Source organism: Choloepus didactylus, chromosome 16, assembly GCF_015220235.1.
Source record: "Choloepus didactylus isolate mChoDid1 chromosome 16, mChoDid1.pri, whole genome shotgun sequence".
NCBI classification, from domain to species: Eukaryota; Metazoa; Chordata; class Mammalia; order Pilosa; family Megalonychidae; genus Choloepus; species Choloepus didactylus.
In genome coordinates this window covers 3,367,373-3,395,045 of record NC_051322.1, presented here as the reverse complement: position 1 = coordinate 3,395,045, position 27,673 = coordinate 3,367,373, and the positions used below count along the sequence as shown (strand labels likewise).

At 46.2% G+C, this 27,673-nt stretch overlaps 1 protein-coding gene across 3 annotated transcripts; it reads left to right on the top strand.

Annotated features, from left to right (window-relative positions):
* Window positions 1–10,231: 10,231 nt before the first annotated feature.
* Window positions 10,232–26,792, top strand: GALR1 (galanin receptor 1). Of its 3 annotated transcripts, XM_037805997.1 has the most exons (6): window positions 10,232–11,691; window positions 17,092–17,157; window positions 23,776–23,999; window positions 24,644–24,791; window positions 25,847–26,549; window positions 26,654–26,792. In XM_037805997.1, exons 1-4 carry the CDS (start codon window positions 11,023–11,025, stop codon window positions 24,657–24,659), a joined length of 975 nt encoding a protein of 324 aa, XP_037661925.1. In that variant the 5' UTR covers window positions 10,232–11,022; the 3' UTR covers window positions 24,660–24,791; window positions 25,847–26,549; window positions 26,654–26,792. The 3 variants fall into 3 exon arrangements, with proteins under 3 accessions (XP_037661925.1, XP_037661926.1, XP_037661924.1); XM_037805998.1 differs by lacking the exons at window positions 25,847–26,549; window positions 26,654–26,792 and having other exon boundaries at window positions 23,898–23,999; window positions 24,644–25,301; XM_037805996.1 differs by lacking the exons at window positions 25,847–26,549; window positions 26,654–26,792 and having other exon boundaries at window positions 23,776–25,301.
* The last annotated feature ends 881 nt before the right edge of the window (window positions 26,793–27,673 follow it).

The following is a 27,673-nucleotide window of genomic DNA, read 5'->3' as shown; positions in this document are numbered from 1 at the left end:
TTTGCTTGTTTTGATGAGATTGATGGGCATCAGGAGAGCAGTCAAAACTGTTCGGCAATGATTTGCTTTGGCCTCACGGAGGCAGTGCTCGTTCTAGAATGTGAGTGAGTCTAAGCTCAAGGCCCAGGCTTTCCCAGGGACTTGCCTTCAACAGGAGGTGCATAAATACATCTTTTTGTTAAACAAGGAAAATGCATTTATCTGTGTACTTATGATTTGTGTGTTTTTTTGTGTTTATTATGCACTGGTAGGAAATGTTTGTTTAGAAAAGGCTGCACACATAGAATTCTTTTGGTGAGTTTCCTACACTTCATTTTCAGTGGAAGGGATTGTGTGATGAGTTAAATGAATTCCTTCAGTGAATGAATGAAATGGAACGGATACCTGCATTAGGAAGGGAAAAATTCTTTACAGAGAGATGATTTTCATCAGATATAGTGTGGCCCATTGCTGTACTTTGGACCTTATTTTCTTAGTGATGTCAAGGGTAAACATACTGATTACTTTAAATCTGAATAAAGAAAAATAAAACCAAAAAACACAAAAAATAAAATATTAAAGATATTTAATCTGGAGAAGAGAAGGCTAAAATTAATTGGTTTAAAATCTCCATTCACTTGATGTATCCTTCACATTCCTTTTTCTCTTATGTATCTTTTTTTCCCTCAAATTGAAGATAAATATCTCAGTAGCTGCAATGTTGTATCATATACGTTTCCCATGAGATGGTGCTATATTAGGCCTTTTTCAGTTGCAGAAACTGAGCTAAAATTCAGCTGAGAGAAACAGGCATTCGTTACCCCATGTGGAAAGTCGAAGGGTAAGCCGCCTTCGGGCACAGTGGCTCCGGCGCCCTGATGATGCGTCTGGGCTTCTCAGCTCTGCGTCCCTCAGGTTTGCTCTCCTCTGTGTTGCCTGTCGCCTCAAGTAGGCTCACTTCACACGCAAGGTAGGCAGCCCAGAAGCCCTCACCTTCCACAGCTGTCACAGCCAGAGATGCCGGAGCGGGAGGAACCTCTCTTTCCCAACATCCCTCCCTGTGCCAGTCACCCTCGGGTGTGGGATGGAGCCTTCTGATTGGCCAGGCCTAGGCAGGTGCTCATTTCCAGCTGGGATGGGGACGTGGACATCCCAGTAAACCCCAGATTAACCAGGACCAGGGTGGAGTGGGGAAGGAGGGCTCCCCAGTGGCAGAAATGCTGGGCGGGTAAAATAGGCATTTGCCTCAGGCACTGCTTACACGATGGGATCTCGAGGACTGTTTTGTAAAAGCCTGCTGTCTCCCGCACCCGGCCTGGGCTGGAGGAGGCACATACCCAGGATTTGATGCCAGGGTAACGATTAAGAGCATCGTATGTAAAACGGAATTGACCCAGCTCTGTGCAGAGACGATAGCTATGCTGTGAGCAACTTGAGACCTTGCTGTTTGCTTGTAAAATGGTGCAAACAATTCCATCTTTGCACCATTCGAGTTAAGAGGTCTGAGATGATGTATGGATTTCTGATAGTCTGCCACACTAGACGGCCTTTCAGCGTGTCCACTGTGGTCACCGACCTGGTTGATCTGATACATTACTCTCCACTCGCTCACTCACGTGGAGCCAGGCCGTAAAGTTAACTAACAGGCTGCACCTGCCAGCTCTGCCTGTGGGGAATGGGTAAATAAATGAGGTAAGAATTTACAATGTTCCTGTTTATTTTTTCTCCTGGTACATCCTGTACATCATTAAAATGTGACCATTAGGGATAAGATTACTATTCTCAGGGAAAAAATGGTTACAAAGGATTCCAGTTTGTGTGTGTGTGTGTGTGTGTGTGTGTGTGTGTGTGTGTGTGTGTGTGTTAGGGTGGTTTTCAAAATTTTTCTGAGTTCCAAAATATGCCTATTAAAGCCACTGACAAAGAGAGTGACTGAAAGAGCCGAGGTTCTGTGCAGTCCCCGAGGTAACGCTTAGCCTTCCCCTAAAACCAGAGAGTAGAGAAGGAGGCGGGATGACCTGGGGCCCTTCCTGGCAATGCAGCAGCTTTCCCAGCTGGAGGAGGATGCGGCGTGCACAGCACACAGAGCAAGCGGTCTGCGTGGAGCGTGGCCGAGCGCCCCAGATGGGCTGCGGGCAGGGGCAGAGGGGACGAGTGCCCAGCACCCACCTCAAAATTGGCCAGAGTCTTGCTGACGCCCGCAGCCCAAACATGACAGCGAGGCAGGGGGTCCCTCACCCTGTCCGTGTCCCCAGTGCGGCCCGAGGGCAGTGCTGAAGGTTTCCCACGCCGCCAAGGGGATGGCCCTGCCGGGAGGGCCGGGGGGAGCAGGGAGGGCTCCCGGCACACGGGGCGGGTGGCAGGAAGCAGTGACTGACCCTAACGGGGGAGGCCAGAAAGGCTGTGCACCGAAGGAGGCCGCGTCTCCAACAGTGAGAACAGTTTTCTGAGTGTAATAAAAGGAGAAATGGCATCCAGATTGAGGAATTCCTTGAAAGGAGCATGCTATGGGAGGGGGGAGAGTGTTTACTTGCTGGAACAGTGAGCTAGTGGGGGTCAGGGCAGCTGGGAAATGGGGGGTTAAAAGTGTTGCCACATTGTAAAGGGACCCAAGTGCCCGGTGACAGGGTGGGTGCGACGCCAGCGGGTCTGCGTGTGGGGACTGTCGGGATGAAGGCCCGAGGAGGAGAATTCGATGGTATTGGGAAGAAAGCAGCCCCCCAGCGGCTGCCCCACCTTCAGTGTTGTGCTTTGAAATCCCAGGGCAATGACTGTCAACTGCTCATAAACCTGCGTCTTCCAAGGATTTCCCTGGATTCGCAGTGCAAACAATGGAAACGCATGAGGATCAGCCTTGCGTCTCGGTCCCCGACGGTAGGGGCCGAGCAGACACCCGCTGCCTGCACATGGGGCCTGCTTCAGGCTGTTTCTCCGTGTCCCCCGAGACTGCCCACACCCCCCGGCCCTGGGGACCTTTTCCCTAACTTCTCTCCTCCACACGTTTCTCGTATGGCAGTACAGTCTGTTTTTAAAAATCACTTTTCAGACATAATTTTCTATCAGTATTACAGATTCTAAACTGGAAAATCTTACTAGTTAAAACAAGAAGCTGAAGTCCATAAATAAGCTTTCAAGGAAATGGGAAATTCCAAGGGTCCAAAACTGAAGAAGGAACAGAAAATCATTGTGAGGAGCAGATACTGACGCCAATGTTTCCAGGAGGACTTCACTGCCTTAAAGAAGCAATTCCAGAATGACAGGGGCTTGGCACCATGGCCGCGGCACCATGGCAGGTTCATTCTTCCACTGCACAGGGGCTGGGCTGCTCCAGGGCCCCACCTGGAGGCCGTGGGTGAGACCCCCAGGTGCTGCAGAAAATAACGGGGGGCAGTAAGCAGCCCGCCACAGGAAGACTTCCAGAAAACTCCATGGCAGCCTCAGAGCCAGGTGGGTCTCTGAGGACCGATCCCCATTCAACTCCCCTAGTAGGTTTTGGAGTTAAAATTCGCGTTACCTGTGTCCACCGAGACACATCACACAGAGAGATTAACCTTCAGTTCCTGAGTTATGGCGTCAGGGGGCTCTGGCAGAAGCAAGCGAGAAGCTCTTACGTCAATTTTTTGAGGCTCTTACTTAAGTCTCCCAAGATCCCCACGGATACATTCTGACGAAACAGGAATCTAAAAGCAGAATAAAATTAACACTGGGAAGCAAGCTGCAATTACAGGGCCTCAGTAGCAATAATGAACAATGCTATTAGACTCCCAAGGAATTCAGATATTAGAATACTCAGAATATAAAATAAGCATATCCAAATATTTGAGTAAATGAGAGAGGTAATCAGAAACATGAGCAAATGGGAAAGTTTAAAAATAATTGCTGGTGGATTTAAAAAAGGATCTGTGGGCACTGAGGCTGATTTCGCCCTCAGCCTGTCGGGCTCAGACCTGGAAATCACCCTTCACCTTCTCTTTCTCTCACAGCCTAACGCCACCCCTCCAGCAAATCTCAGCTGCTCCACCTTTGAGACCTCCAGACCCCAAACCCTTCTCAGCACACCTGGCACACCTGCTGCCTGGCTTACGGAGGCCTCCAGGCTGGCGTCCCTGTGCTCTCTTCATTCTTTGCCAGAGTACCTGCTCTGACACACGAGTCAGGTCCCGTATTTCTCTGCTCAGCACTGTCCGGTGGCTTCCATTCCACTCTGGAGACGCTCAGGGCCCTTTCCTTGGTCTTCAAGGCCCAGCCCCGCCTTCCACCAGATCTCCCCTGACCTTGCTGCTTGTCAGTCTTCTCATCAGCACCTGCCCATGGTGGCCTCCTCGTTCATCACAGGAGCCACCTGTGTCCCTGCCCACAGGCCCCTGGGCTGCTCTCACTGGAATGGCCTCCTCTTGAGGGTCAGAAGGCTCCCAGTCTCCTTCCTTCAGCTCCTGCTCTGAGGTCTGCCCTCACAGTGCACCTGCTGAGGGCCCGATGTGAGACGGCCCTCCCCAACTGCTCGCCATCCCTTCTCATACCTTTCCTTTCTCCTTCATAGCATTTACTACTTGGTAGATTATCTTTTAATTACTCTTTTAATAGCTTGTCTCCATAAAAAAATGTGCACTCCATGAAAGAAGGGTCTTTATTTGGTTTATTGCTCTCTCTCCAGAGCCTAAAATAGTTTCTGATGTGTACTCAACATTCCAGGGTAACCAGAAAAAGAATAAAAGTAGACTATATAACTGTCCCCTTTAGGAAAGAGATTTTTAAAAATCACTTAAAAATGCAGTCCAAACAATATTACAACAAGAAGGCAGAAAGAACTATGGAAATAGAAAACAAATGGAGAATACAGAAATAAATCCATGTATACCAGTAATCGCAATAAATGGAAAGGGACTAGAATCACCAGTTAAAAATATGGATTCTCAAGTTGTATTTTAAAATAATTATGTGCTATTTTCAAGGGCTATCCCTAAATCACAGGACACAGGAAAACAGAAAAAGGTACAACAGGTAAATACAAAGAATGTTGCCTTACCTATAGTAATTCAGACAAATTTCACTTTAAGGCAAAAAAAAAAACACAAAAAACCCAAATAAACATGTATTATAGCGCCAACAATATAACATTAAAATAATGCAAAACAATGCCATATTTTACTTAAGGATATATGCATATGCCATAAAAGAATAAAGAAATGACTAACAGACAACAAGCTGGGTGGGAGGGGTGGAGGTTGTGATGGGGAAGTATACAACGTTTACTTCAACTCTACTGATACTTTATTTTAAGCAAGGTACTGGGTAAAGGGGTATTAGAAATAATTTCATCATATCTTTGGTATGTCAAAAATAGTTCATAGGAGAACCTAAGATGGCGCCTAGGAGAGACAGGGCAAAAAAACACCTCCATGAAAAATACTAGATAGAGGCCAGAAAGTGACCCAGAACACCAGTTCCAGCGATGCACCAGCTGGACAAGGTCTGCTAAATCCACAGGGACCGTGCACTTGGTGAAACCAGGAGTCTGCGTTCTGAAACAAGTGAGTGAGCCTGCTGAATGTCCAGCAGCCACGCTGTGGTGTGGGGAAACTGTGGGTTGGCATTTGGAGGTGGACTAGTTCTTTTTTAAAAAAACCCAACAGTGGCTGCAGATACGGCAGTGAGAACCACACAGTGAAGTGTGGCAGGAAAGGGCTGTGCAAACGCCTCAATATCTGGCATGGAAGATAGCCTCTCATGCACCCACTGCTAGTTGCCTCAGAGCGAGGGCGGCAGAGGTGAGCCAAAAGGGGAAAATAACCACGCCCCTTGCAGCCATCTTCCCAGCGGGCTGGGAACACTCCTGTGTGGTGCCTGAGCCACAGCCCAGAGCCACGCCAAGGGACCCAGTGTGACGGGAAGAGTTTCTGGCAACACCGCACACAAACCACAATATCAGGCGTGGACAATAGCCTTTTGCGCACCCACAGCTAATTGTCCTGGAGCTGGGGAGGCAGAGCTGTGCGTGAAGGGGGAAATTAACACGCCCCATTCAGCCATCTTTACAGCAGGCTGGGAACACCCCTGCACGGCCCGGCAGCCCAGGGCTTCCCTTGAGGGACAGTGCACACTTGTGATGTAGCACAACATTCCCTCAGCAGAGGCCCTAGAAGGGCACAGCTGGGAAGAGGAACCCACTCGGAAATCCCAGGGACCCTACACCAATACCAAGGACTTGTGGGTCAGCGGCAGAGACAATCTATGGTGAGACTAAAATGAAGGTTTAGACTCTTGCAACAGCTTTAAATCTCCAGGAACACCTGGGAGGTTTGATTATTAAAGCTGCCCTCCCTCACTAACCGCTCAGACATATGCCCCACATTCAGGGCGGACAGCACCAACACACCCAAACTTCATGCACCAATTGGACCCCACAAGAACCAGACCCTCAGACAGCACAAAGATAAAGTTGGGGAGAACAGACTTGAGGGGAATAGGTGACTCGCAGATGCCATCTGCTGGTTAGTTAGAGAAAGTGTACTCCACCAAGCTGAAGATCTGACAAATTAGAGATTGATGTCTGAATAATCCTTCATATCCTAAAAGAACTCTATCAAGTAAAGCAAATGCCAAGAGGCCAAAAACAGCAGAAAATTTTAAAGCATATGAAAAAACCAGATGATATGGATAACCCAAACCCAAACACCCAAATCAAAAGATCAGAGGAGACACAGTACTTGGAGCAATTAATCAAGAACTAAAGACAAACAATGAGAGCATGGCACAAAATATAAAGGACATGAAGAAGACCCTAGAAGAGCATAAAGAAGAAATTGCAAGAGTAAATAAAAAAATAGATGATCTGATGGAAATAAAAGAAACTGCTGACCAAATTAAAAAGATTCTGGATACTCATAATACAAGACTAGAGGAATCTGAACAATAACTCAGCAACCTTGAGAACCACAGAACGGAAAATGAAAGAACAAAAGAAAGAATGGGGAAAAAAATCGAAAAAATAGAAATGGACCTCAGGGATATGATAGATAAAATAAAACATCCAAATATAAGACTCACTGGTGTCCCAGAAGGGGAAGAGAAGGGTCTAGAAAGAGTATTCAAAGAAATTGTTAGGGAAAATTTCCCAAACCTTCTACACAATGTAAATACACAAAGCATAAATTGCCCAGCTAACTCCAAATAGAATAAATCCAAATAAACCCACTCCAAGACATATTCTGATCAGACTGTCAAATACTGAAGAGAAGGAGCAAGTTCTGAAAGCAGCAAGAGAAAAGCAATTCACCACATACAAAGGAAACAACTTAAGACTAAGTAGTGACTACTCAGCAGTCACCCTGAGGCGAGAAGGCAGTGGCATGACATATTTAAAATTCTGAGAGAGAAAAATTTCCAACCAAGAATACTTTATCCAGCAAAACTCTCCTTCAAATTTGAGGGAGAGCTTACATTTTTCACAGACAGACAAATGCTGAGAGATTTTGCTAATATAAGACCTTCCCCACTCAGATACTAAAGGAGCCCTACTGACAGAGAAACAAAGAAAGGAGAGAGAAATAGAGAAATTTAACAGACATATATAGAGCATTACATCCCAAATCACCAGGACACACATTGTTCTCTAGTGATCACGGAACTTTCTCCAGAATAGACCATAGGCTGGGACATTAAACAAGCCTCAATAAATTTTAAAAAATTGAAATTATTCAAAGCACATTCTCTGACCACAATGGAATACAAATAGAAGTCAATAACCATCAGAGACTTAGAAAATTCACAAACACCTGGAGGTTAACAGTGAGGGGGAGATGAAAACATTCCCAGATAATCAAAAGCTGAGGGACTTCATCACCAGTAGATCAGTCCTGTAAGAAATGCTAAAGGGAATTGTGTAGGCTGAAAGGAAGGGACACTAAACAATTGACTGAAACCACATGAAGAAATAAGGATTTCCAGTAAAGAACACATGGTAAATATAAATACCAATACTACTGTATTTTTGATTTGTAACTCCACTATTTACTTCCTACAGGATCTAAAAGACATAAAGTATAGTGATAAATCAGTGGTTTTGGATTCAATGTAAAATATGTAATTTTTGACAAGAACTATATAAAGGTGGGGGAATGGAGGAGTATAGGAACATAGTTTATGTGTCCTATTGAAGTTAAGTTGGTGTCAAAGAAAACAAGATGATTATAGACTTAAGATGTTAAATTTAAGCCCCATGGTAAACACAAAGGAAGTATCAGAGAATATGATCACAGAGATGAAAAGTAGAGTATGGGTTATGAGAAGTGGGGTAAGGGGCAATGGGGAGTTAATAAGAAATGAGTGTAGGGTTTCTGTTTGGGGTGAAGGGAAATTTCTAGTAATGGGTGATGGGAAGGTGATGGCGTTGCAACCTTGTGAATGTGATTAATCCCACTAATGGAATGCTAGGGAGGGGTTGGAATGGGAAGATTTATGCTGTATATATGTTTCCACAATTGAAAAAAAAAGACAGTCTAAATAGATAATGACAATTAAATGCCATAGATGATCCTGGATGAGACTAAGAATAGAGGAGAAAAGGCTCAAAAGGACACAATTGGGACATAAGAAAAAAATGAAATATAGAATGTAAGCTTTATATCAATGTTAAATTTCTTGAACTTCTTAACTACACTTAATGTGATTATATAAATGAATATTCTCATTCATAGGAAATGTATACGTGAATTATATTATTTGTTCAAGGATGTGTGCAACTTGCTGTCATATATTCAGAAGACAGAGCAATAGATGATGGATGATAGACAGGGAGGGAGGGAAAGAAAGAAATGGTAAAGTGACAAAATATTAAAGTTGGTAGATTGGGGTATCGGTGGAGGGGGATTGGGGTAGGCTGGAGTTCTGTGTATGGGGTTTATATTATTTTTGCAACTGTTCCTGTAAGTTTGACTTTATTTCAAAATAAAAATTTTAAAAAAATAGTTCATAAAAATTTTAAGAGACTCCCCCCTAACCATTTTACGAACAACGCAATGCAGCAGAGCTGCCCAATAAAAAAGGATGTCACAAAAGCCCAAGTGAGAGAGCACCTGGGGGAAGAGAAGGGCACGGAGGCCAGGCAACACAAGGTTTTGAGGTATCCTCTTAGGGTAGGTAAGAGCATTCTCAGACTTAGCATGATACTTGGATTAACAAATTACATAAACTCAATTTCATCCCCCAGAAAGCGTGGATGAATATAAGCGCCTGGCAAGGAATGTTTGCATATTAAGTGAAAAATGACTCTAGGCAAAGCACCTGGTACACAGGAGGTGTTCAAACACTGCATGAAAATATTGCTGGAGATGAGGCAGAGCAGAGCTAGATAGAAAGAGAAGTGAGGTACTGCTTGCTTCCCAAACTCCCCAAGGCAAAGATTGCTCTTGTATATTCTTTTCCACACTTTTATTACAGCCCTTGCCCTGTTCTGTATCTAAACCTCTGTCTCCTACCAGACGGGGAGCTCCTCCAGGAAACACTGCATTCTATTCATCTTTGCATTACCCTTTTCCTCAAGCAGAGTGTCTGGCACATAATGGGCACTCATCAACCATTTGGGGACTGCTGGAAGCACACTGGTGTTTTTGAAAGTCAACATAGACAAATCACATAAGCTCTGCAAATAAATGAATCCATTTCAGTTCTCTAGTTGAGAACTCCTGAGATTTACAATCAAGGACAGTGTTTACCAACACTACTCAAACAGCTCAATTTCTTGTTGACATATTCACATCTTAGCAGCAGTTGTGAGATATTAAACAGGTTCTTTCAGTTGACAAATACTGCATATGTCAGAACTTCTGTTTGTGTCACTCAGATGAATAACAAGGCAAAAATGATCTAAAGCTGAATGATGTAAACACAGCTCCTTTCTCTTTAATCTTCTCATAAACGTTTAAAACGACAACCCAAACTGCCTGTTCATTTTTCTTTCATGCTTAATTCCTCCGTGGCAGTGAGGTGGGTGGGAGTGGGGATTAAGCAGAGAGTTTTCCAAAACTCCAGGTAGCAGGCCCAGGGGCATTTCCTTTTTGCCTATGGACACCGCCAACCCTGGGCAGGAGGCGCTCCCGCCGAGGGCCGCCCCGGAGCCAGAACCAGGATGAACAATACCGAAGGATCAGGAAGGTCTGCGCACACTGTCGTCTCCTTGCCCAGCGCGCACGGGAGCGCGCCCAGCTTCCCTCGCTCACTCGGGCCAGTAACTGCCCCCGGCAGAGACCCAGGAGGTCCTCGCCTTGCAGAGGAGCGCGCGGCTCATCCCACTCAGAAGGTGGGCGGCGACCCACCCGGTTAGGATTCGTCCAGTCCCTCCTCGCACGCTGTGACTTCCCGGGGACGTGGGAGGCACCCAGGGCGCGCGGACCGAAGTGCGCTGAGTTCGCACTACCTCTCCCAGTGACAGCAGAGAGCACCCAACTGCCAGCCGCCGGGAAACAACGGAAAGAGAGCGCGCTCGCCCTGCAGACTGCTTTCCACCCCTGCAAGAACCGGGAGGGGAAAGGAGCTGCTGACCTCCGGGAGGTGGCAGCGCGGGGGCGCTGGAAGAGCAGAGCTCTTCGCGCCCTGCGGCCGGGGGCCCGGCTGAAAGCCCGCAGGGCGCCCGCGCCCCGGCCAGCGTAGAGGCTGGAAGCAACAGGTGCCACCCGTAGCCACTCTAGGAGCGTGAGCCCACCGGCAGCAAGGTTTACGAGGCGGTAAGGCCACCCGAGGGATCTCTTCTCCCTTCTCCGCGACAGAGCGGTGAGTCCATCCACGCTCGCGGCTCCGTGGCTGCGCAGCCGGCGAAGGCGCCGGGGCAGAGGTCTCCCAGCACTCCCCGACCGCCGCCCGCGTCCCGCGTCCCGCGAGGTCCACTTCCCGCTCCCGCCCCGCAACAGAGACGGTGTCATTGGGCTCGGTCGCCCCGGGCCGCGTTCATCAGGAGGCTCTCCCTGCCCGGGGCTAGGGCTCCGCGTCTGCTGACCGTGCGCCCTCCCCAGGTGCCCCCTGCCCGCGCCCGGGGCGCACCCGCGGGCCATGGAGCTGGCGGCGGCGGGGAACCTGAGCGAGGGGAACGCGACGGGGCCCGAGCCCGGCAGCCGCGAGCCGAGGCCGCTTTTCGGCATAGGCGTCGAGAACTTCATCACGCTGGTGGCGTTTGGCCTCATCTTCGCGCTGGGAGTGCTGGGCAACAGCCTGGTAATCACCGTGCTGGCGCGCAGCAAGCCGGGCAAGCCGCGCAGCACCACCAACCTGTTCATCCTCAACCTGAGCATCGCCGACCTGGCCTACCTGCTCTTCTGCATCCCCTTCCAGGCCACGGTGTACGCCTTGCCCACCTGGGTGCTGGGTGCCTTCATCTGCAAGTTCATCCACTACTTCTTCACCGTCTCCATGCTGGTCAGCATCTTCACCCTGGCCGCGATGTCCGTGGACCGCTACGTGGCCATCGTGCACTCGCGGCGCTCCTCCTCGCTGCGGGTGTCCCGCAACGCACTGCTGGGCGTGGGCCTCATCTGGGTGCTGTCCATCACCATGGCCTCGCCGGTCGCCTACCACCAGCGCCTCTTCCACCGCAACGTCAGCAACCAGACCTTCTGCTGGGAGCTGTGGCCCAACCAGCGCCACAAGAAGGCCTACGTGGTGTGCACCTTCGTCTTCGGCTACCTGCTGCCGCTGCTGCTCATCTGCTTCTGCTACGCCAAGGTGGGGGCGCGGGGCGCGGGGCGCGAGGCTGGAGCCAGAGGGCGAGGGGCGCGGAGGGAGGGGTCTGTGTGCGGTGGCTGTGTGCCCGAGGCGCGTCCTCGGCCTCCGCAGCCGTCTCTGCCCCCCGCGTCCTCACCCCTTGTTTTCTGGGCTGGTTTGGTATGGAGAACCTTCTCCGCGCTAGCTTGCCCTCGCTTCTGCTTGGGCTTGCTCTGCTTGTCCGAGAATGTACAAGAAAGGAACTTGGGGTTTGAGAAATTCTGGGGAAAGTTTACAGTCCGCTTCCCAGGTGTCCAGGAGAACAACTTTCCCTTCCCCTCTTTTGCGCAACTTGCAGCCCTTACGCCCCGAGGTTGCTCTGGCTGCTTGTGTTGGTGAAAACCCTGCAATATTTAGCATCTCTTAAACCCGGACCTGTCGGCGCAGTGGAAGGAACGCGGCGGGGCTGGAGGAGCCCTAGGGAGCGCTGGGTGGATCCGAGCCTCTGGCTGGGTGGAGGGTCCCCGCCGCTCCCGCTCGTCAGCTCTGCGCTGGGGCCCCCGCCGAATTCGTGTTACGCAGTAGATTAACTTTAAAAGCCCAAGGGGTAAAACAGTATTTCGTCCCAGGCTTGACTGGCGTCTCCAGGGAACTCCGAGTGGAAAGAAGCTGGAGCTGTTGTATTTCTCTGTCCTTTTTAGAAAGGTTGTGGAGAGTATTGAGTGATTGCGGTCTAAGTCTAGCCAGACACACTTCTGATTCGGGTCTGATTTCAGCTGCAGGCGCCTTCCTTGAAGGTGGGGGTGGGGGTGGGGGTGGGGGTGGGGGTGTGTTTGGTTTTCATCCTCCCTTGAGTCCTGCAAAGCTCTGCAAACTCACACTTTCATTAACAACACTGGGTTTTGAAGATTTTATACTGACCCAAAGTGACATTTGAAACAATTGGCTGTACTTGAGTAAATAGTGCACATATTTAACGATTTTGAGAGTGAACTCTGACCCCCCCCCCCAACATGGTCTCTTCTGCCCTGTCATCTGGTTAGACAAACTCCTTTGTAACTAGATTCTGAAATTCCCATCAACCTAACTTCTTCTCTCTCTGCTGCCCTCATTCTCTTTCTGAAAAGGCTGTGTCTTTCCACCATGGATAACTAGAGATGTGAGAAACAACATCTTCAACTCACAAAGTATTTTTTTCCTGCCAAATGTGTAAGCTGTCTGCGTTTTCTTTCCTTTATCATCTATGTGGTATGGGGTCTGTATTTTGAATGGTAATACTTTTGAATATCATCTGAAAGAATTCAGAGGGTTATATATAAAGAAAGAATACAAATAGTGGATTTTGAAATAACTAGCTTAGTTATCTGGAAAATGGCTCTTTTTTTTTTTCACCTAGTCTCTTGCAAATGCTAAAGGTCAGCTCCACCCAGGACAGTAACCCTGTTTAATCTGCACAACATCCTGATGGGTTCGCACCATGGCCGCTATTTTATTTTATTTTACTGACTTCGGAGGAATGAAGTAACTGACTCAAGATTATGCAGCTACTAAATGGTTCAGGAAAGATTTTTTTTTGATGCAATTTTATTGATACAGTCACATAATACAATCCATCCAGAGTGTACTATCAATGGATCACAGTATCATCACAAAGTTGTGCATTCATCACCACAGTTTTAGAAAATTTTCATCACTCTGAAGAATAAAACTAAAAAATATAAAAGAAACCCCAAAACAACCCATACCCTTTATCCGCCCTCTATGATTGGCCCCCTAGTATTGGTGTGGTACACTTGTTACTATTGATGAAAGAATATTAAGATATTACTGTTAACTATAGTCCATAGTTTACAGTGGAACATTTTTTTTTCCATATACCACTCTATTATTAACTCCTTGCAATAGTGTTGGACATTTGTTCCAGTTCATGAAAGAACTTTTTTTTATATCTATACTGTTGAAAACAGTCATTGTCCACCACAAGAATCACAGTTTTATACATTCCTGTATTTTAACCTCTAGCTTTCCTTCTGGTGACATACATGATCCTAAACTACCCCTTTCAACACATTCGGGAAAGATTTTAACCCAGGGATTGAGTCCCCTGAGGGAGAGCCCTTTGGTGAGGGCCCTGAGGGAAAAGCCCGGGTGTTCTGTGCTGCAAGTTTGGGACCAGAATGATTCTTTTAAAAGTTTGGTTCTGATTGGGACTGAAGCATCCTCTTTCTTTTTACCTCAAAAGTCTTTAAGGAAAATAGCTTCAAATCTCCTCACTGGGATGACAAGTAAACTTGAAGGAATAAATTGGGCTACATTTCTGTCATTGAGAGTTTACAAATGTCATACATGGGACAAAATTTTAAAATAGTTCTTAAAATTTAGTCAGTGCATGTTCATTGTGATATTTTTTTATATGGAAATAGTCGATTCTAAGTGTAACTGGAAACATCTTTGGAATTCAAGATAATACTTGCAAATTCACTCCATGGTCCAAGTTGATGGTTGGAACAAGTTATTTCACATTCCTTTTACTGGTTTGATCATCGTAGATGCGAGCTGTATAGGTTGAGGATTTTGCAATTTGGGTGTTAGGTTCAGGACTGGCTGTTTCTCTGGGATCCAGATTTGAGAGCCAAGATGAAAGATCCCCAGTGGCTAAGAAGGCAGCTGGGATGAGGTGCATTTCTTTTCAGTTTTAAGTTTAAGAAGGGAATTGCATACCAGAGCATCCTTCTGTTCCCAAAATCTTACAAATTTTTTTCTGAAATTGTTCTCTCAGATTTCTCTGTATCTGGCTGTCCCTGGGAAGCCCACAGGAGCCTGTGGGATGGGGACCCTGTGTGTGGGAGCCCCGGGCCCAGGGCGTTCCCCAGGTGCCTTGACAACTGTGCACACAGCAGTTTGCTTGGCCTAGGACAGTTACTGTTTGACCTACTCTCCTTGTAAAATTAGGCCTCTGGTGCTAAATGTAGTCTATAACTACCTCCTCCCTGAGACTCCCTGAGAAACTGTCATCTACAAGATAATCTATAATCCTCTGCTCCTCCCTACCTTTCAAGACCCTGCTCCCACCTCATGCTCTCAACCCATTGGAATGTCAAGCCCTTATGACCAGCTTGTTCAGCCCCACCCCCCAAAGTGAGGAGCATCCTCACGTTGAGCTCTGAACCTGCCGCCATGCAGAGCAGCTCCTGATTTCAGGGCAATGGACCGGCTTCCATTTCCCTTGTAAGTAAGCCCTCCTGATTTCAGGGCAATGGACCGGCTTCCATTTCCCTTGTAAGTAAGCCCTGAATAAAATGCTCCTGCCTCTGAACATGCCCGGTGTCTCCTTTGGCCCCGTTGGGCTGTGACCCTCTGCTCTACTGGGAAGCCCCTCCCCACTGTCATGGGGAACTGTACAAAGCTGGGCTCCTCCTCTCTCCCGTTGAAGTGAGTTCTTGACCGGACCCTCCTCCATCCAACACGGAGGTGAACTCTAGACGTGCCCACATCGCCGAATGTCTTGGCACAGCGGGTATGTCGGAGGGCTGGGCTGCCTCGGCTCAGGCTTGACGGGCGCCTTCCTGCTCGCACCCTCTAGATGCATAGGATGGGGAAGAAATGCTTTCTGGTCTTCTGAGGAGATGCAGCCATGACTTACCATGACAGTGCAGCCTTCGTCAGGGCGTGTTGTGATTTCTCAGTAAGCTATTAGCGTCCAGGCTGTGGCAGAGACACAGAGTCCAGTAAGGCCTGGGTGGCCTTTTCTTGGTCAATCCATGACAGCCCATTTCCTTAGGAGTTTTGAAGTCACCAAGCAGAGATCCAGCCTCATTTGCTGCCCCAGGAGAAAACCTGTGAGTTTTCCATGTTGACCTTGTCTCCAGGTGCCTCCTGGGGCCGGTACAGTGCAGCCTTCCCTCTGTTCTCTCCTCCTGCTCCCTTGTTCTCAGGGACCACTGTCCTCTTGTGGTCTCCTGCTGGTGGTCCACTGAGGCCCCCTGTCCTGCCCAGGAGGGCCCTTCCTTCTCCTTGAAACATGTTCTCTTCTGCTCCTGCCAAAGCTCTTCTTCTGTCTTTGCCTTCATCTGATTTGTTGGTACCTCAATTTCAGGCGTCAAAACAGCAAGCAACCCCAGTGTTGATGTTTATCCCAAGTGCTCCTGTTGCCTGCAAAAGACCTCCACTTCAGTGATGGCTTGTAGATGGCCCTGAGCCGTTTTAGGAAGTGAGAAGTGTTTCAGTCTGGTGGGAATTTGGGGTTGGCAGTGGGGGGTGCTTAGCTGCAGGGCTCATGAGGGGGGTACCTGCCTGATGTGGTCTCTTGGGCTGTGGCTGATGGTCCAGGGACACCGCTGCCTCCCGCTGGGTGGGCCAGATTTTTGCAATAAGTCCAATTCGATTAATTATTACCATGCTGTGGTGCTGGAGGGAGACGAAGTAGCTGGTTCTTGGCTCTAGTTCTTTCACTCAGCTCGGCCATCTGCAGACTGTCTAAAGCTCTTACTCATCCAGAAGCTAAATTTTCTTTTGCTCAGCTGCGATATGAAAATGAGATCAAATACCAGTTCTTAGGGTTAGTAGTCTTATATAAGACCAACTTAATATTGGAAATTCCCATATGTATCCAAAGATTTTCACCTCTCCTGAGTATTAAACTGACAAGAATAGGCAAAATTGTTTCTCTAATTACCAAAGCCAGTGTATCTTCGAGAATACTCACTGACAGGGACATCAGTGTAAAACCTGGCTAGGTCTAATAGTCATCACTGAGGCTGTTGTCTAAGAGCACAGCACGGCCGGTAGGATTTGAATAAAGAGTCAAAGGAGCTGTTTGCCTCCTGGAGATCTGCAGTGGAGGCGACCCACGGGCTCCATTCAGCATGGCTGCCTCGAAGAAATGCGATTTCCTTCTCTCCGTTCACCCTGTTTCCTCCACTCTGCATCCACACGGGCTCCGTCAGGGCAGGTGCTTCCTCTGATTTTTCTGTGTATTTGGGGGCTAGCTTCATGTCAGATGTGTAGCAGGGATATGATGATTATTAAATGTAGAATCCTAGGCTCTACAAAGGCAAAAGGAAGATAGATCTGGATGCATCAGTGGGGAGCCATGCTGCTCCTTCTGGACCAAAGCCCAGAGCCTGACGCTCCGGCACCTTCCAGTCTCCTCTGTGGGTATCACAAGGTGAACTTGAAGGGGTAAGTTGTAAGTTTCTGGATGGGTGTCTGTCCCACCCACCACATCCCTGAATGTTGGAAAAGCAGACAGATTTGTCAATTCCTACTGGTTGTTGCTTTCTCCCTCAATGCATATTTTTGTTTAAATTATTTCACAAATAATGATGTCACCATTTTAGAATGTCAATAATTATCAATGCAAAAGAGACAATGAATTGTGAGGTGTGTGGTAAACTGATTTTATTATTCTGTGTCTTTCAGGTCCTCAATCATTTGCACAAGAAGTTGAAGAACATGTCAAAGAAGTCAGAAGCATCCAAGAAAAAGGTGATATTCAAGAAAATATATATCTTATATTTATGTATGTAATTTTGTTGACTTTATTTTTATTCTTAATTATCCTCACATTCACCTAATGCCTATAAAATTTAGAGTCCTTGGTACTGATGATTGAAATAAGCCTGTTTGTCACACTAACACATAGATGGAAGTTTGGGGAGGCAAGTAAATGTGCACGTTTTGGATTCTGAGTCTCGTTAGGAAGCGTGTTCTAGGATGGTTAGGACAGAATCCAGAGTTGCTGAAACGTGTGAAATTATATTCATTTTGTTTTATATTTACGGTCTCTGGTGTGATTCTGGAAGGCCCTGGTTTAATTATCTTTCAAGGGAAAGTGGTTATAATCACTCCCTGGAGCCCCAAGAGCAGATGCTCCATCCTGTCTTCCACTCAGACGTGGGCTTCTTTCAGCCCAAAGAGGAGCTAATTAAAGCCTGGAGGAAGCTTGGAGGGGAATTCTGCCCATTTGTTTTATTGTCTTTCTTGCCAAGTAAATTCTGATTTAAACAAGTCCCTTCTGATGAATGCTAAAGCTCCTAACTTTGATATTTATATCAAATAAATTTGTATTTATTGCATTTCACATTTTGAGGAAAAACTATTTTACAAATCAGGATTAATTTAACTCCTATCCAGATAATATCTACATAATTTCTGATTTCAGAAAGTAGAATGAGATTATTAGACAATATGATTAGGGAGGAGGAGATTCTAACCAGACATTTTTACCCACAAATATTAGTAATGAAATCTTAAAATATCTTGTTTTTCCTTCTAAATATTTATTATCTGTGACATAATTTGAAGAAATTATAATTGTATTTACTTTTAAGAATTCTACTTAAAAAAAAGACAGCTCCTCCTGACTTTCTTTGTTATAAACAATAAATAATGTGGCTAAAAACACTTCTCTTCCTGGAGTAGATGACAATGGCAGACAATTGTTTAAAAAGCACAAAAATTAAGACTTTCTCTTCCTAGCAGCAAAACTTAGCTTGTGTGAGAAGTCCAGTCATATGGTTTATAGGTTAACCACCTAAGGATAAACGCCACACATATAACTAGACTACCTCACGGCCTCCTTTCATTGAACCTCCCTTACATCTGAATTCTCACGGTCTTGGCTTCTTTAGGTTTCTGGGCCCCTCACTAAAGCTGACCAAGTGCTAAGTTGTAAGCATAGAATACACCCTAAACCTGGTGTTTCCCTCCTCTGTTTTCAGTGGTAGGCCAGTATGCTGGAGCTTTTCCGTTTTTGTAGTCTCTCTCAGGTTTTCCTCTGAGCCACATTCCTCATCTCCAAGAAAATGATTTATCAAGAATCTTAGAAATGGTTTGCAGTTTCCCCTTGGGCACATTTCTAGAACGCTCGGTTGGAGAGTTATCCATGGAACACCTGCCCTGAGCCGGCCGAGCGCACTCACGGGATCCAGGGGGAGCTGGCTCCATCCAGGAGCCAACGTAGTAGTGGAGACGATGGGTCAGTCCCGGGGGCTGCTGGTGGGAGGGGTGCTTGGCGGCCGGGGAGGGGGGTGCCGACCGTAAACGGAGGGGGTGCCGCGGACAGGGCACAGGCTGCTCCCCAACAGGAGCATCCACATTCACTGGATGGCATCTGCCTGCTATGACTAGTGTGAGTCTCCGTGTCTGCAAGGGTGTTGGAGGGAAACTGTGCAATCCCAGAGAAGGACTAAGTGATCAAAAGAATGAAAATAAGTCTGAAGGGAAATGATTATAAAAGCTTCTATTTTATTTTCCAGTAAGAAAGACCTAAAAATTAGTGGTTAGTTGAACAATTGCTTTGTTTACTAATAGTGTATATGTGTGTGTCTGTATATATATATATGTATGTGTATATATAAATATCCTTTAATTATATAATTAATTTATATAGTATAAATTATACTATATTTATATTTATACTGTAGTTTAAATTAATATATATAGTGTATATATACACACTATGGGATATATAGTATATATATACACTTATATATACATACTAGTATATATCTATATACACACACTATATATCGGATATACAGTATATATATACACTTATATATATATATCCCCTATATAGTGTATATGTATACTAGTATATATACTATACATATATATTATACATATAGTATATATATAATTTATGTATATATGTATATATTACCCTTTTTCATTCTTGCCATGGGAGAAGGTTTAGCTTATAATAAGCCTTGGAGACAGGAAGAACATTTTCTCTTCCATTCTCATACCCTCTAGCCCTCAGTAGCCACTGAAAAGATGTCGGATCTCTTTTATTTATTTGCAAAGAACAAATGAAGTGTAATGGTGGGATTGTATGTGTGTGCATTTGTGTGTCCAAGAAATAAAAAGGGCAGAGGTGCAAGGGTGTGAGAAGAGGCAGTTAACGAAATAAGAGAGGCAGTGGAGAGGAGATGGTGAGAGGGAGAGAAATGCCAAGGACGGGGAGAGAGGAGATCCAAGAGGAAGGAAAGCAAGCAAGATAGAGCTAGACTCAAAAGCAAGAAGAGACTGCAAATTCCTTGAAGGGGGTTGATTGAGTCATTGGGGGCATTCCCCCTGGTCTCAGCACAGGAAATTGTGGCTGGTACATAAATAGTCAATGTTTGATGAGTAATGAATTGCTGTGATGTAGATTTTTCATGGTTTCTTCATTTCAACGCCACTCGTTCCCAGCCCTGCCCAACAGCCATGTCGCGTTCCCCCTAAGACTTAGAAAATCACATGGTAGAGAATTAGACCTTTCCTGTTAAACATGCTGAACAGCTATTCTCCATTTTAGGAGGAAAAACAAAAGAAGAAAGTGATTTCCATGCAGAAAGAACTGTAATAGTCGTAATAGTCCTGTGTTTGATGAAATATTTTGCTCCTGCTCTGTTAGACATAAAGACACATTCTCTGACTCAAGGCTGATCATTCACTACTCAAGGTTCCTTAGTCCTTGGGAGCCTTCAGAATGGGATAGAAAACCCTGCCTGCCAGTTGCTTCTAGCAGGGAAATTGGATTAGAGACCTCTTGATGCCCCACAAAGCACTCGACTCTTTTAACAGTTGCCTTTTCTGGTTTCTCTGGCTTGAAGTAATCCAGCAAGCTTTTTGGCTGTCATTTATATAATTTACAAAATGTTTTTCTTCATTCTCATCATTTACTCACTTTTTTCCTCCTACTAAGTTCCATTAGACATGGATAAAATTCTTTGAAGAAAGAACAGATGCCTCTGATGATTTGAAAAATAGCATCTTACACAAAGGACAGAGATTAATATTTTTCAGAAACTTAAAGCATAAGAAAAGGAGCAAAAAGATACCAAGTTTATAAAGGACTCCATCTCGAGCATGATAAGAATTACTGTAGAGATTTAGAGCATTATTTCAAATGATGACCTTTTCTCCGTCCACAGATAATACTGTGATTCTACCCTGTAAATGGACAAATGAGGGGAGGAGCACAAATATTGGATATCTTCTGTCTGTGACAGAGGCAAATGATCCTGTAAGAAATGAAATGTAAGAAGTTTAAAACCAATCAGCCTCATTCTCTGTAGAGGGCATTGTCTGTGTTGCATTCTGACATTTCAGCAAGAAGGGCACTGGAAACCGCCTTTCCATCTCTTCCTGAGAAAAAACCATGTTTCAGCCTTAAGGGCTTCCAGTATCAAGTGAAGCACCTTTTGATCATCTAATTTAGGAGGGTAAGATAATTTTACCCTTGCTGTGGCTTTCGTGTAACCCATTGGTGGTTCTCCTAACACCCCTGGGGCTTTACATGGGTAAATGCCTAAAAACCCCTACCAACCAAGTCTGAATTTTTAAATTACTCAGTGATGGGAGATGGAGGGATCCCTGTTCAGTTTAAATCCCAGGCTTGGAATAAACACTCATTACTGTGTGAGGTCTTTGAATTGGGGCTGATGTACTTGGGCACGTGGCCTTCTGCATTTGACAGTTTGGAAGCAGCAATGGGTGAAGGGATGTGGTTTTCTACGCTCCTTTCCTTCTACTCTCCCTTTTCTGGCTTTGAGGCTTACAAGCATCCTTTGCTGAGGGAGAAAGAAGAAAATCACCTGCTGTTGGCAAACGTGTGCACGGCAGCTTTGCAACCTGACGCTACCCTGAATCGCTGCGCTCAGGGCCTGTGTGCAGCGCACAGACTCGGAGACCCGCCGAGAGACGGGCAGCTGTGCCTGACTGAGGTGCTGGGTGAACCGTGGAGGAAACAGCAAACTTGGGACATACCCAGCTTCAAGTACAGGCGGCCCTTACAGTCCTTGGGCTGCTCTCCTCCAGGAGCAGCCAGAGACCAATGATGCCGTTTGTGTGTACACCCGTTAAATCCTGGTGTTTACGCTGTAAACAGTAATCCAGCCACTGTCAGGGCTACTGGTCGACTGTGTGGGTAGCCTCACAGACAGGACCCTTGCCTGGGTTTCTCAGGAGACCAGAGGGATCGCTAAAAATGCAGAGGACTTTGTGAAAGAGTTAACCCACAGACTAAACACCCTGTCAGCAGCACCTCCTCATGGCACTGCTCTTTGCCCTGCGCATCTTGATAAGACAGGAGTCTCAGCGATAAGCCGCTGGGGACTATTTCTGTCCTGTACTTTGCATCTAGTAAAGATTCCTTAAAGAAAGGACGGAATGGAACACCCAGGAGTATTTATTTTGTGAGTATAGAGATGGCCTTATTGTCTCAGAAAGAAGAGGTTGTGCTTTCTGTTCTATTTGTAGATATGAGTGTATGGAGATGGTTTTGACTGAGTCATCTGAGCTGGCACTGCTCCTACGCTAATAGAATAAGTGGATCGCCAGTGCACACTCTCTGCTAAAGCCAGCAGGTTGTTTGTTTGCCGTGGGTGCCATGCACTAAGTGGCTTTTCTATGTAAACTGACCGCCTTATAAAACCCACTATCGGGTTGAAGTACCCATTTTAGTCACGATTATTTTTGTATAGAAGAAAAAAGAGACCAGTGGCCAGTGGGTGATGTCCCATCAGTGTTGGGATGCTAAGGCCGGGGATGTCCTCCTGGAGGTCCAAGCAGTGCCAGGGAGAGCACCGGCAGCTTCTGGGTCCAGGCCCCCATGTCCCCTCCCCGGGTTGAAGCACATCTGCTGAAAATATTCCAAAGGAGAAGTCACTGGGGATCCCAGCCTCCAGGCCAGGGGCCGAGGGGCCTGGCTCTCCACTGGCCTCAGGACGCCTCTTTCTAGCAGATTCCCCTCCCTGCTAAAGTGAGCTGGGCGCAGAAGCACTCGCAAGTGTGGGAGACTGAGCTTCGTCGTCGCCCGATTGAATTAGAGAATGGAGACCAGTGCTGCCTGCCGGGGCCTGGTGGCCCACGCACCTGCACAGAGCTTGGTTTTAAAGCGGCGCTGGTGAGGGTTGGGGGAAACTCGGCACATTCTATGAGCCTTCGCTGTGCCCTGGCTGCAGGGGGGTGGACTGGGGAGCTCGGCGGCCTGGCCTCCAGCCCCAGCTCGGCCATCCAGCCGTGGGACGTTCTCTGCTTGACTATTCTCCTCTCGTGGCCTCACCTGTAGCCCCAGGATCACGGGGCCCTCGCAGGAACGGAAAGAATGGCACAGTGGCCCATCCGTGCCAGTGAGTTCCGTCCACACCTATGCTGGTTCTGGAGCTACTTGGAGGTTCTCGAGGGCCTGCTGGGTTCTGGAACCACCTTGTTGGAGGAGAGCAATCTTTTTAAGGAAGGAACCAACTGGCTGTTTTGTACTTTTTAGTTTTAAAAGTTAGGTGCCCTTAATTAAGGCATTTTAATAAAAATGGTCACCGTCTTTTGTCTGAATCCAGATAGATGGAGTTTTCCGTTAATGGCCAGTTACATGGTTTGGCCTTTCCCAGTGTCCCCAGCAGGCCTGACCCGGGCAGCGGGAAAGTCCACAAACAACACCTCAGCAGGAGCCGAGGCCCTTCAGCCGCCCGCCCGGTGGGAGTCTCCCAGGAGACTCGGGGACCCGCCGCTGATCCGCGGGGCTCCTGGTTCAGGGCAGCAGAGCGCGGCTGCGGTGGAAGCGGCTGGCGGGGCCCGTCCGGACCGGGCACGTCCCGGGGAGCTCCGCGGGCCGTCGGGGGGCAGGGGCAGGGCAGGGGCTGGCCTGGGCGCATCACCCCCAGCGCGGGCGCCACAGCTGCGCCCACACGTGCCAGGAGGTTTACTCGTTCTGAAGTTGCAGTGTTTCATCTTCATGTGTTTTCATTTCCGCGATTCAAAGCGCACGTTCCACCATCCACACGCCATTTCGCAGACATCATAAAATTATTACCCCGGAGGTGAACGACAGGCCTTGGGGAGGTTTGGAACAAAAAGACTGCGAGTGAAGGTGAGCACTGAAAGGAGAGTTAGTATCTTTTACTTGGTCCCATGAAGATGTATATAGAATTATCTGAGGGTGTATTTTAAAAGCGGTGGATTCTTTTTCTGTTGTGATTGACACATTTCCATTTGTTTCCTCTCCTCTGCCATGCTCCCCTTCCCCTCCCCTCCCCACCTCCGCCCCCCCCTCCCCTCCCCCACTACCCCCCCTCCCCTTCCCTCCCCCCTCCTCTCTGTCCTCCTCCCTGTTACCAGACAGCCCAGACCGTCCTGGTTGTGGTCGTGGTTTTTGGAATTTCCTGGCTACCACACCATATCATCCATCTCTGGGCTGAATTTGGAGTCTTCCCACTGACCCCCGCCTCCTTCTTCTTCAGAATCACGGCGCACTGCCTGGCGTACAGCAACTCCTCCGTGAACCCCATCATCTACGCGTTTCTCTCGGAGAACTTCAGGAAGGCCTACAAGCAGGTGTTCAGGTGCCACCTGCGCCATGAGTCACCTCTCAGTGATGCTAAAGAGAACAAAAGTCGAGTAGATACCCCTCCATCCACCAACTGCACTCACGTGTGAAATCAGATGTAGTAGAGTGTTCCCAAACTTGAGTCTCCGTAAATGAGGACCAGATACACACACACACACACATGCACACACGTACAATGAGCTACAAAGTCAGACTGCAGTTTGTTACCCCAACAGTAATTCATATCATTTTCATTAATTTCCGTGGTGTTAGAAAGTATTTCTCCATTTTGGAAATTCCTAGGTTTAGTGAAGGTTATTATTTTTATTTTTAGGGAAACTGATTTATATTTTAATTCCAAATTATATTTCAGAAACAAAAGAAAAGGCTACATAATTTTATATATCTTACAGAAGAAGGTTTAATAGAATTCTATAGATATGTTTAATTCTTCATGGAATAAGTATCAGCCTCATAAATACGGTCAGGAATATTTGCAATCTACATTTGAGGCAAATTTATTTAGAAATAATTTATATTTTAATTCTTCGATTTTAAGAGAAGTGGTGATATTGTAAGGTATGTGTTTTAAAGTCTGGTCATGAACGTACCATGAATGTTTCACCTGAATTTTATTTTACTTTTTGGCCATCTATATAGAGACACCATCTATTAAGTGGAAAAAAAGATTTTCTTGAGTTTATTTGCATGGATCACAGCCGCTTCCAATTGTAAATAGTGTACAGCATTTCTGAAGACGTGCTGCTTTTGTCAGTGACTGAGAGGTGGCCAAAGTTCCTTACAGCAGGTAAACACAGTTTTGACTTGACTCTGGGGTCTTAGCAGTTGGCGTTATAAGTTAACACTGTCCCGGAGATCTAGGCTTTCTAGATCTAACTAAATAAAATCAGAACGAAAGCACGAAGTACAACTCTTCTCATAACGGATGCTGTAGATGAGTTTTGAAGAACAAAACTGGGCATTAAGATTTTATATATGTGCTTTGCCAAGGTATTAGCTATTCCTTGAATAAAACCTACTCCAAAGAGAGAATTTTAAAAAATGGTGAAAATGAGGTATAGATCATTTCTACAGGGGTGAAGATTAGCCAGCACGTAGTAAGTCACGTACAGTGATGCTCACACCATATGGTTAAAGCATAGTAAATGTCTGACTCAGATAATGCTTGAAGAAATCCGAAACAATAATGAGTATATCTCGCAATGTCCTATCTTATACACACGTGAGCTTGAATCAGTAAATCTGTAACTTTTAATGTGCATTTTCTCCAAATGTTATTCCCTCTGGAAATGTTAATTTGTGGTTAAACTCATCATTTGAACTTCAAATATCATTTTCATGATCATTTTATATTTATTCATGTTTACAATGAGAACATGGTACGAAAATCTTAAATTACACTGTATTAGAAAAGTAATTATCGGACTGCAAGACTTTTGTATATTTTAGAAGGAGACAAAAGGAAGGAGATTTTTAAAAAAGGATTTTGTGTAACTTACAACTGTGCCAAATCAGGACTCCATAAGAAATGTCAAATTTTGCATCAACAGAACCCAACTCAGTGTAAAACTTTTGGCATGTTTACTTCTTTAGCTCATGAATTTATTATTGTTATTTTTATTATTATTATTTTACTAACTATAGTCCTAGAGCAAACAGCGTTTACATTTGCAATGGTATAAAGAATTTTCTGGACACAATGGGAGAAAATTGTTGGAAAGGATGGGAACCATCACCTTTAAATATTTGGTGGCAAGGGAAAGAAATTGTGTATGTGTGTGTGGGAGTATTTTAAAGAGAAGGATGTGTGTTTGCTCAGCAATTGTTTTGCACTTTATTCAGATATAGCAGCAGGAACATTGTATCCTGAACATAATACCTGGTGTGATTTGTGGAACTTGAAGTCGCCCTTGCAAACGCGATGTGTGTGTGCACTCAGATGCCGACAGCTCGGTGTGTGTGAATCCAGAAAGCTGCACAAAGAGGCGCCCCTGGTGGCATTTGGACTTGGGTGGGGGAGAGGGATTTCCTGGCCCAAGGCTGTTCCCCTCCCTCTTCTTTGGAGGGTGCCGCTCCTGTGATTCCTAGGCACAGAAATGCAGGGATTAAAAATGCAGTAGCAATGCTGTTTTCTAAAAAGCCTGTTGGAGATGTGCTTCAGTGTGATGTATTGACCTACGCTTATTCTTTGGTCTTTCCCAGATGCTGCTGGTACGTTGGAAGCTAGTGACAATGCACTAAAGTAGCAAGGTCCTTGCAAAGCCCCGAAGTTGCAAAACGAAATGCAAACAGCTACGTTGTTTAGTTAGATAGGATAGCCTTTCCTGTGCATTATCATTTTAATCCATTTCTCTCATTCTGAGTTTAGGTCTATTCTTTTTTCCAAAACAAATTTTGATGCTGATGAGAACTTATACCCTACAAAGATCCTGGTTATTTTAAACCTAAGGTTTCTAGATGAGGTGCCAGAAGAATCTGTAGCAGACTGGAACAGTCCAGAGCTGTGTAGGGAGAGCCTTGTCTCTGCCAACCATCTGCTTCCCAGGTAGGTTTTCCTAATATGTAATTAATATGCCCAGTTTTGAAGAATCTTCCCCTTGGTCGTTCAGTAACGAGGGACCCCGAAACACATGCTTTTCCCTCCAACAGCCAGGCTGAGGGAGAAACGTGGTGTGTGCCTTTGAAACCTGGCTGCTTGAGAAGCATGTTTTTCAGTGAACTTCAAAGAAAATCGATGCTTTCTCCTTGAGACTGGGGTGCCTCAGTGCTGCAAGGCAGCTGTTACTTTTCTGGGCGTGTGTTCTCACACAGGAAGCTGGGCCCTGGACTATTCCAATAGCCAAAATGCCTGCTATTTCGAATGTATAAGCACACATTTGGTTTCGTTTTGACGAACGTAGTGACCTCATTAGTGAATTTCCAGGACCTCTTTTCAGTACAAGATTCTCCTCTGATGATGTGTGTGCCAAGTAAGGTGGGGCACTGAGGCCATTTGCTGTATATTTTCAGTGAATATTTTTGTATTTAACTAAATTGTTCTGTTTTACACATTGGGAGTAAAAGTGTCATTCCCCACCCCCAACCCTCGCCTCCCCCAACCGGTAACCCCTCATTCCAGTGCTTCCCGTGTTAAATTAGTCCGTCACCCAGACATGATGATGTACAGTGGGTGGGGAGGAGCAAGGACCATTGAACTCACGGGCCATGCGAGAGGCAGAGTGTCGTGACTCACCTCTGGGTGGTGACGTGGCAGATGATCGCACTTGCTGAGTTCTCTCAGGGACCTGAGACAGCACAGTGTTCCCAGGACTTTAACTGGAGCCCAAGGCCGGCTCCTCCTGAGACACAGAGAGTGACTTCCCCAAGCACCCACGGGTGCCATCCCCACGGGTGACATGCTTCTCGTCAGCTCTGAAAGCTTGTGTGAAAGCAGCAGTACGCAGGGTAAAATAATGCCCCTGCTTAAAAGGCTTTATTAAACACATGTACGTAAACTACATAGTCAGGTAAATATGTCAGCGTAGCTACTTTCTCTTGAAACTTACTATCTGAAATGTGTCAAATTTGATCAACCCTGGCTTCAAATCCCTCCCACATCTTAAATTTGTAAGTGGCTTTCTACTAAAGGTAACTATATTCTTCTTGGTAATTTAAAAATGTTGCATATTG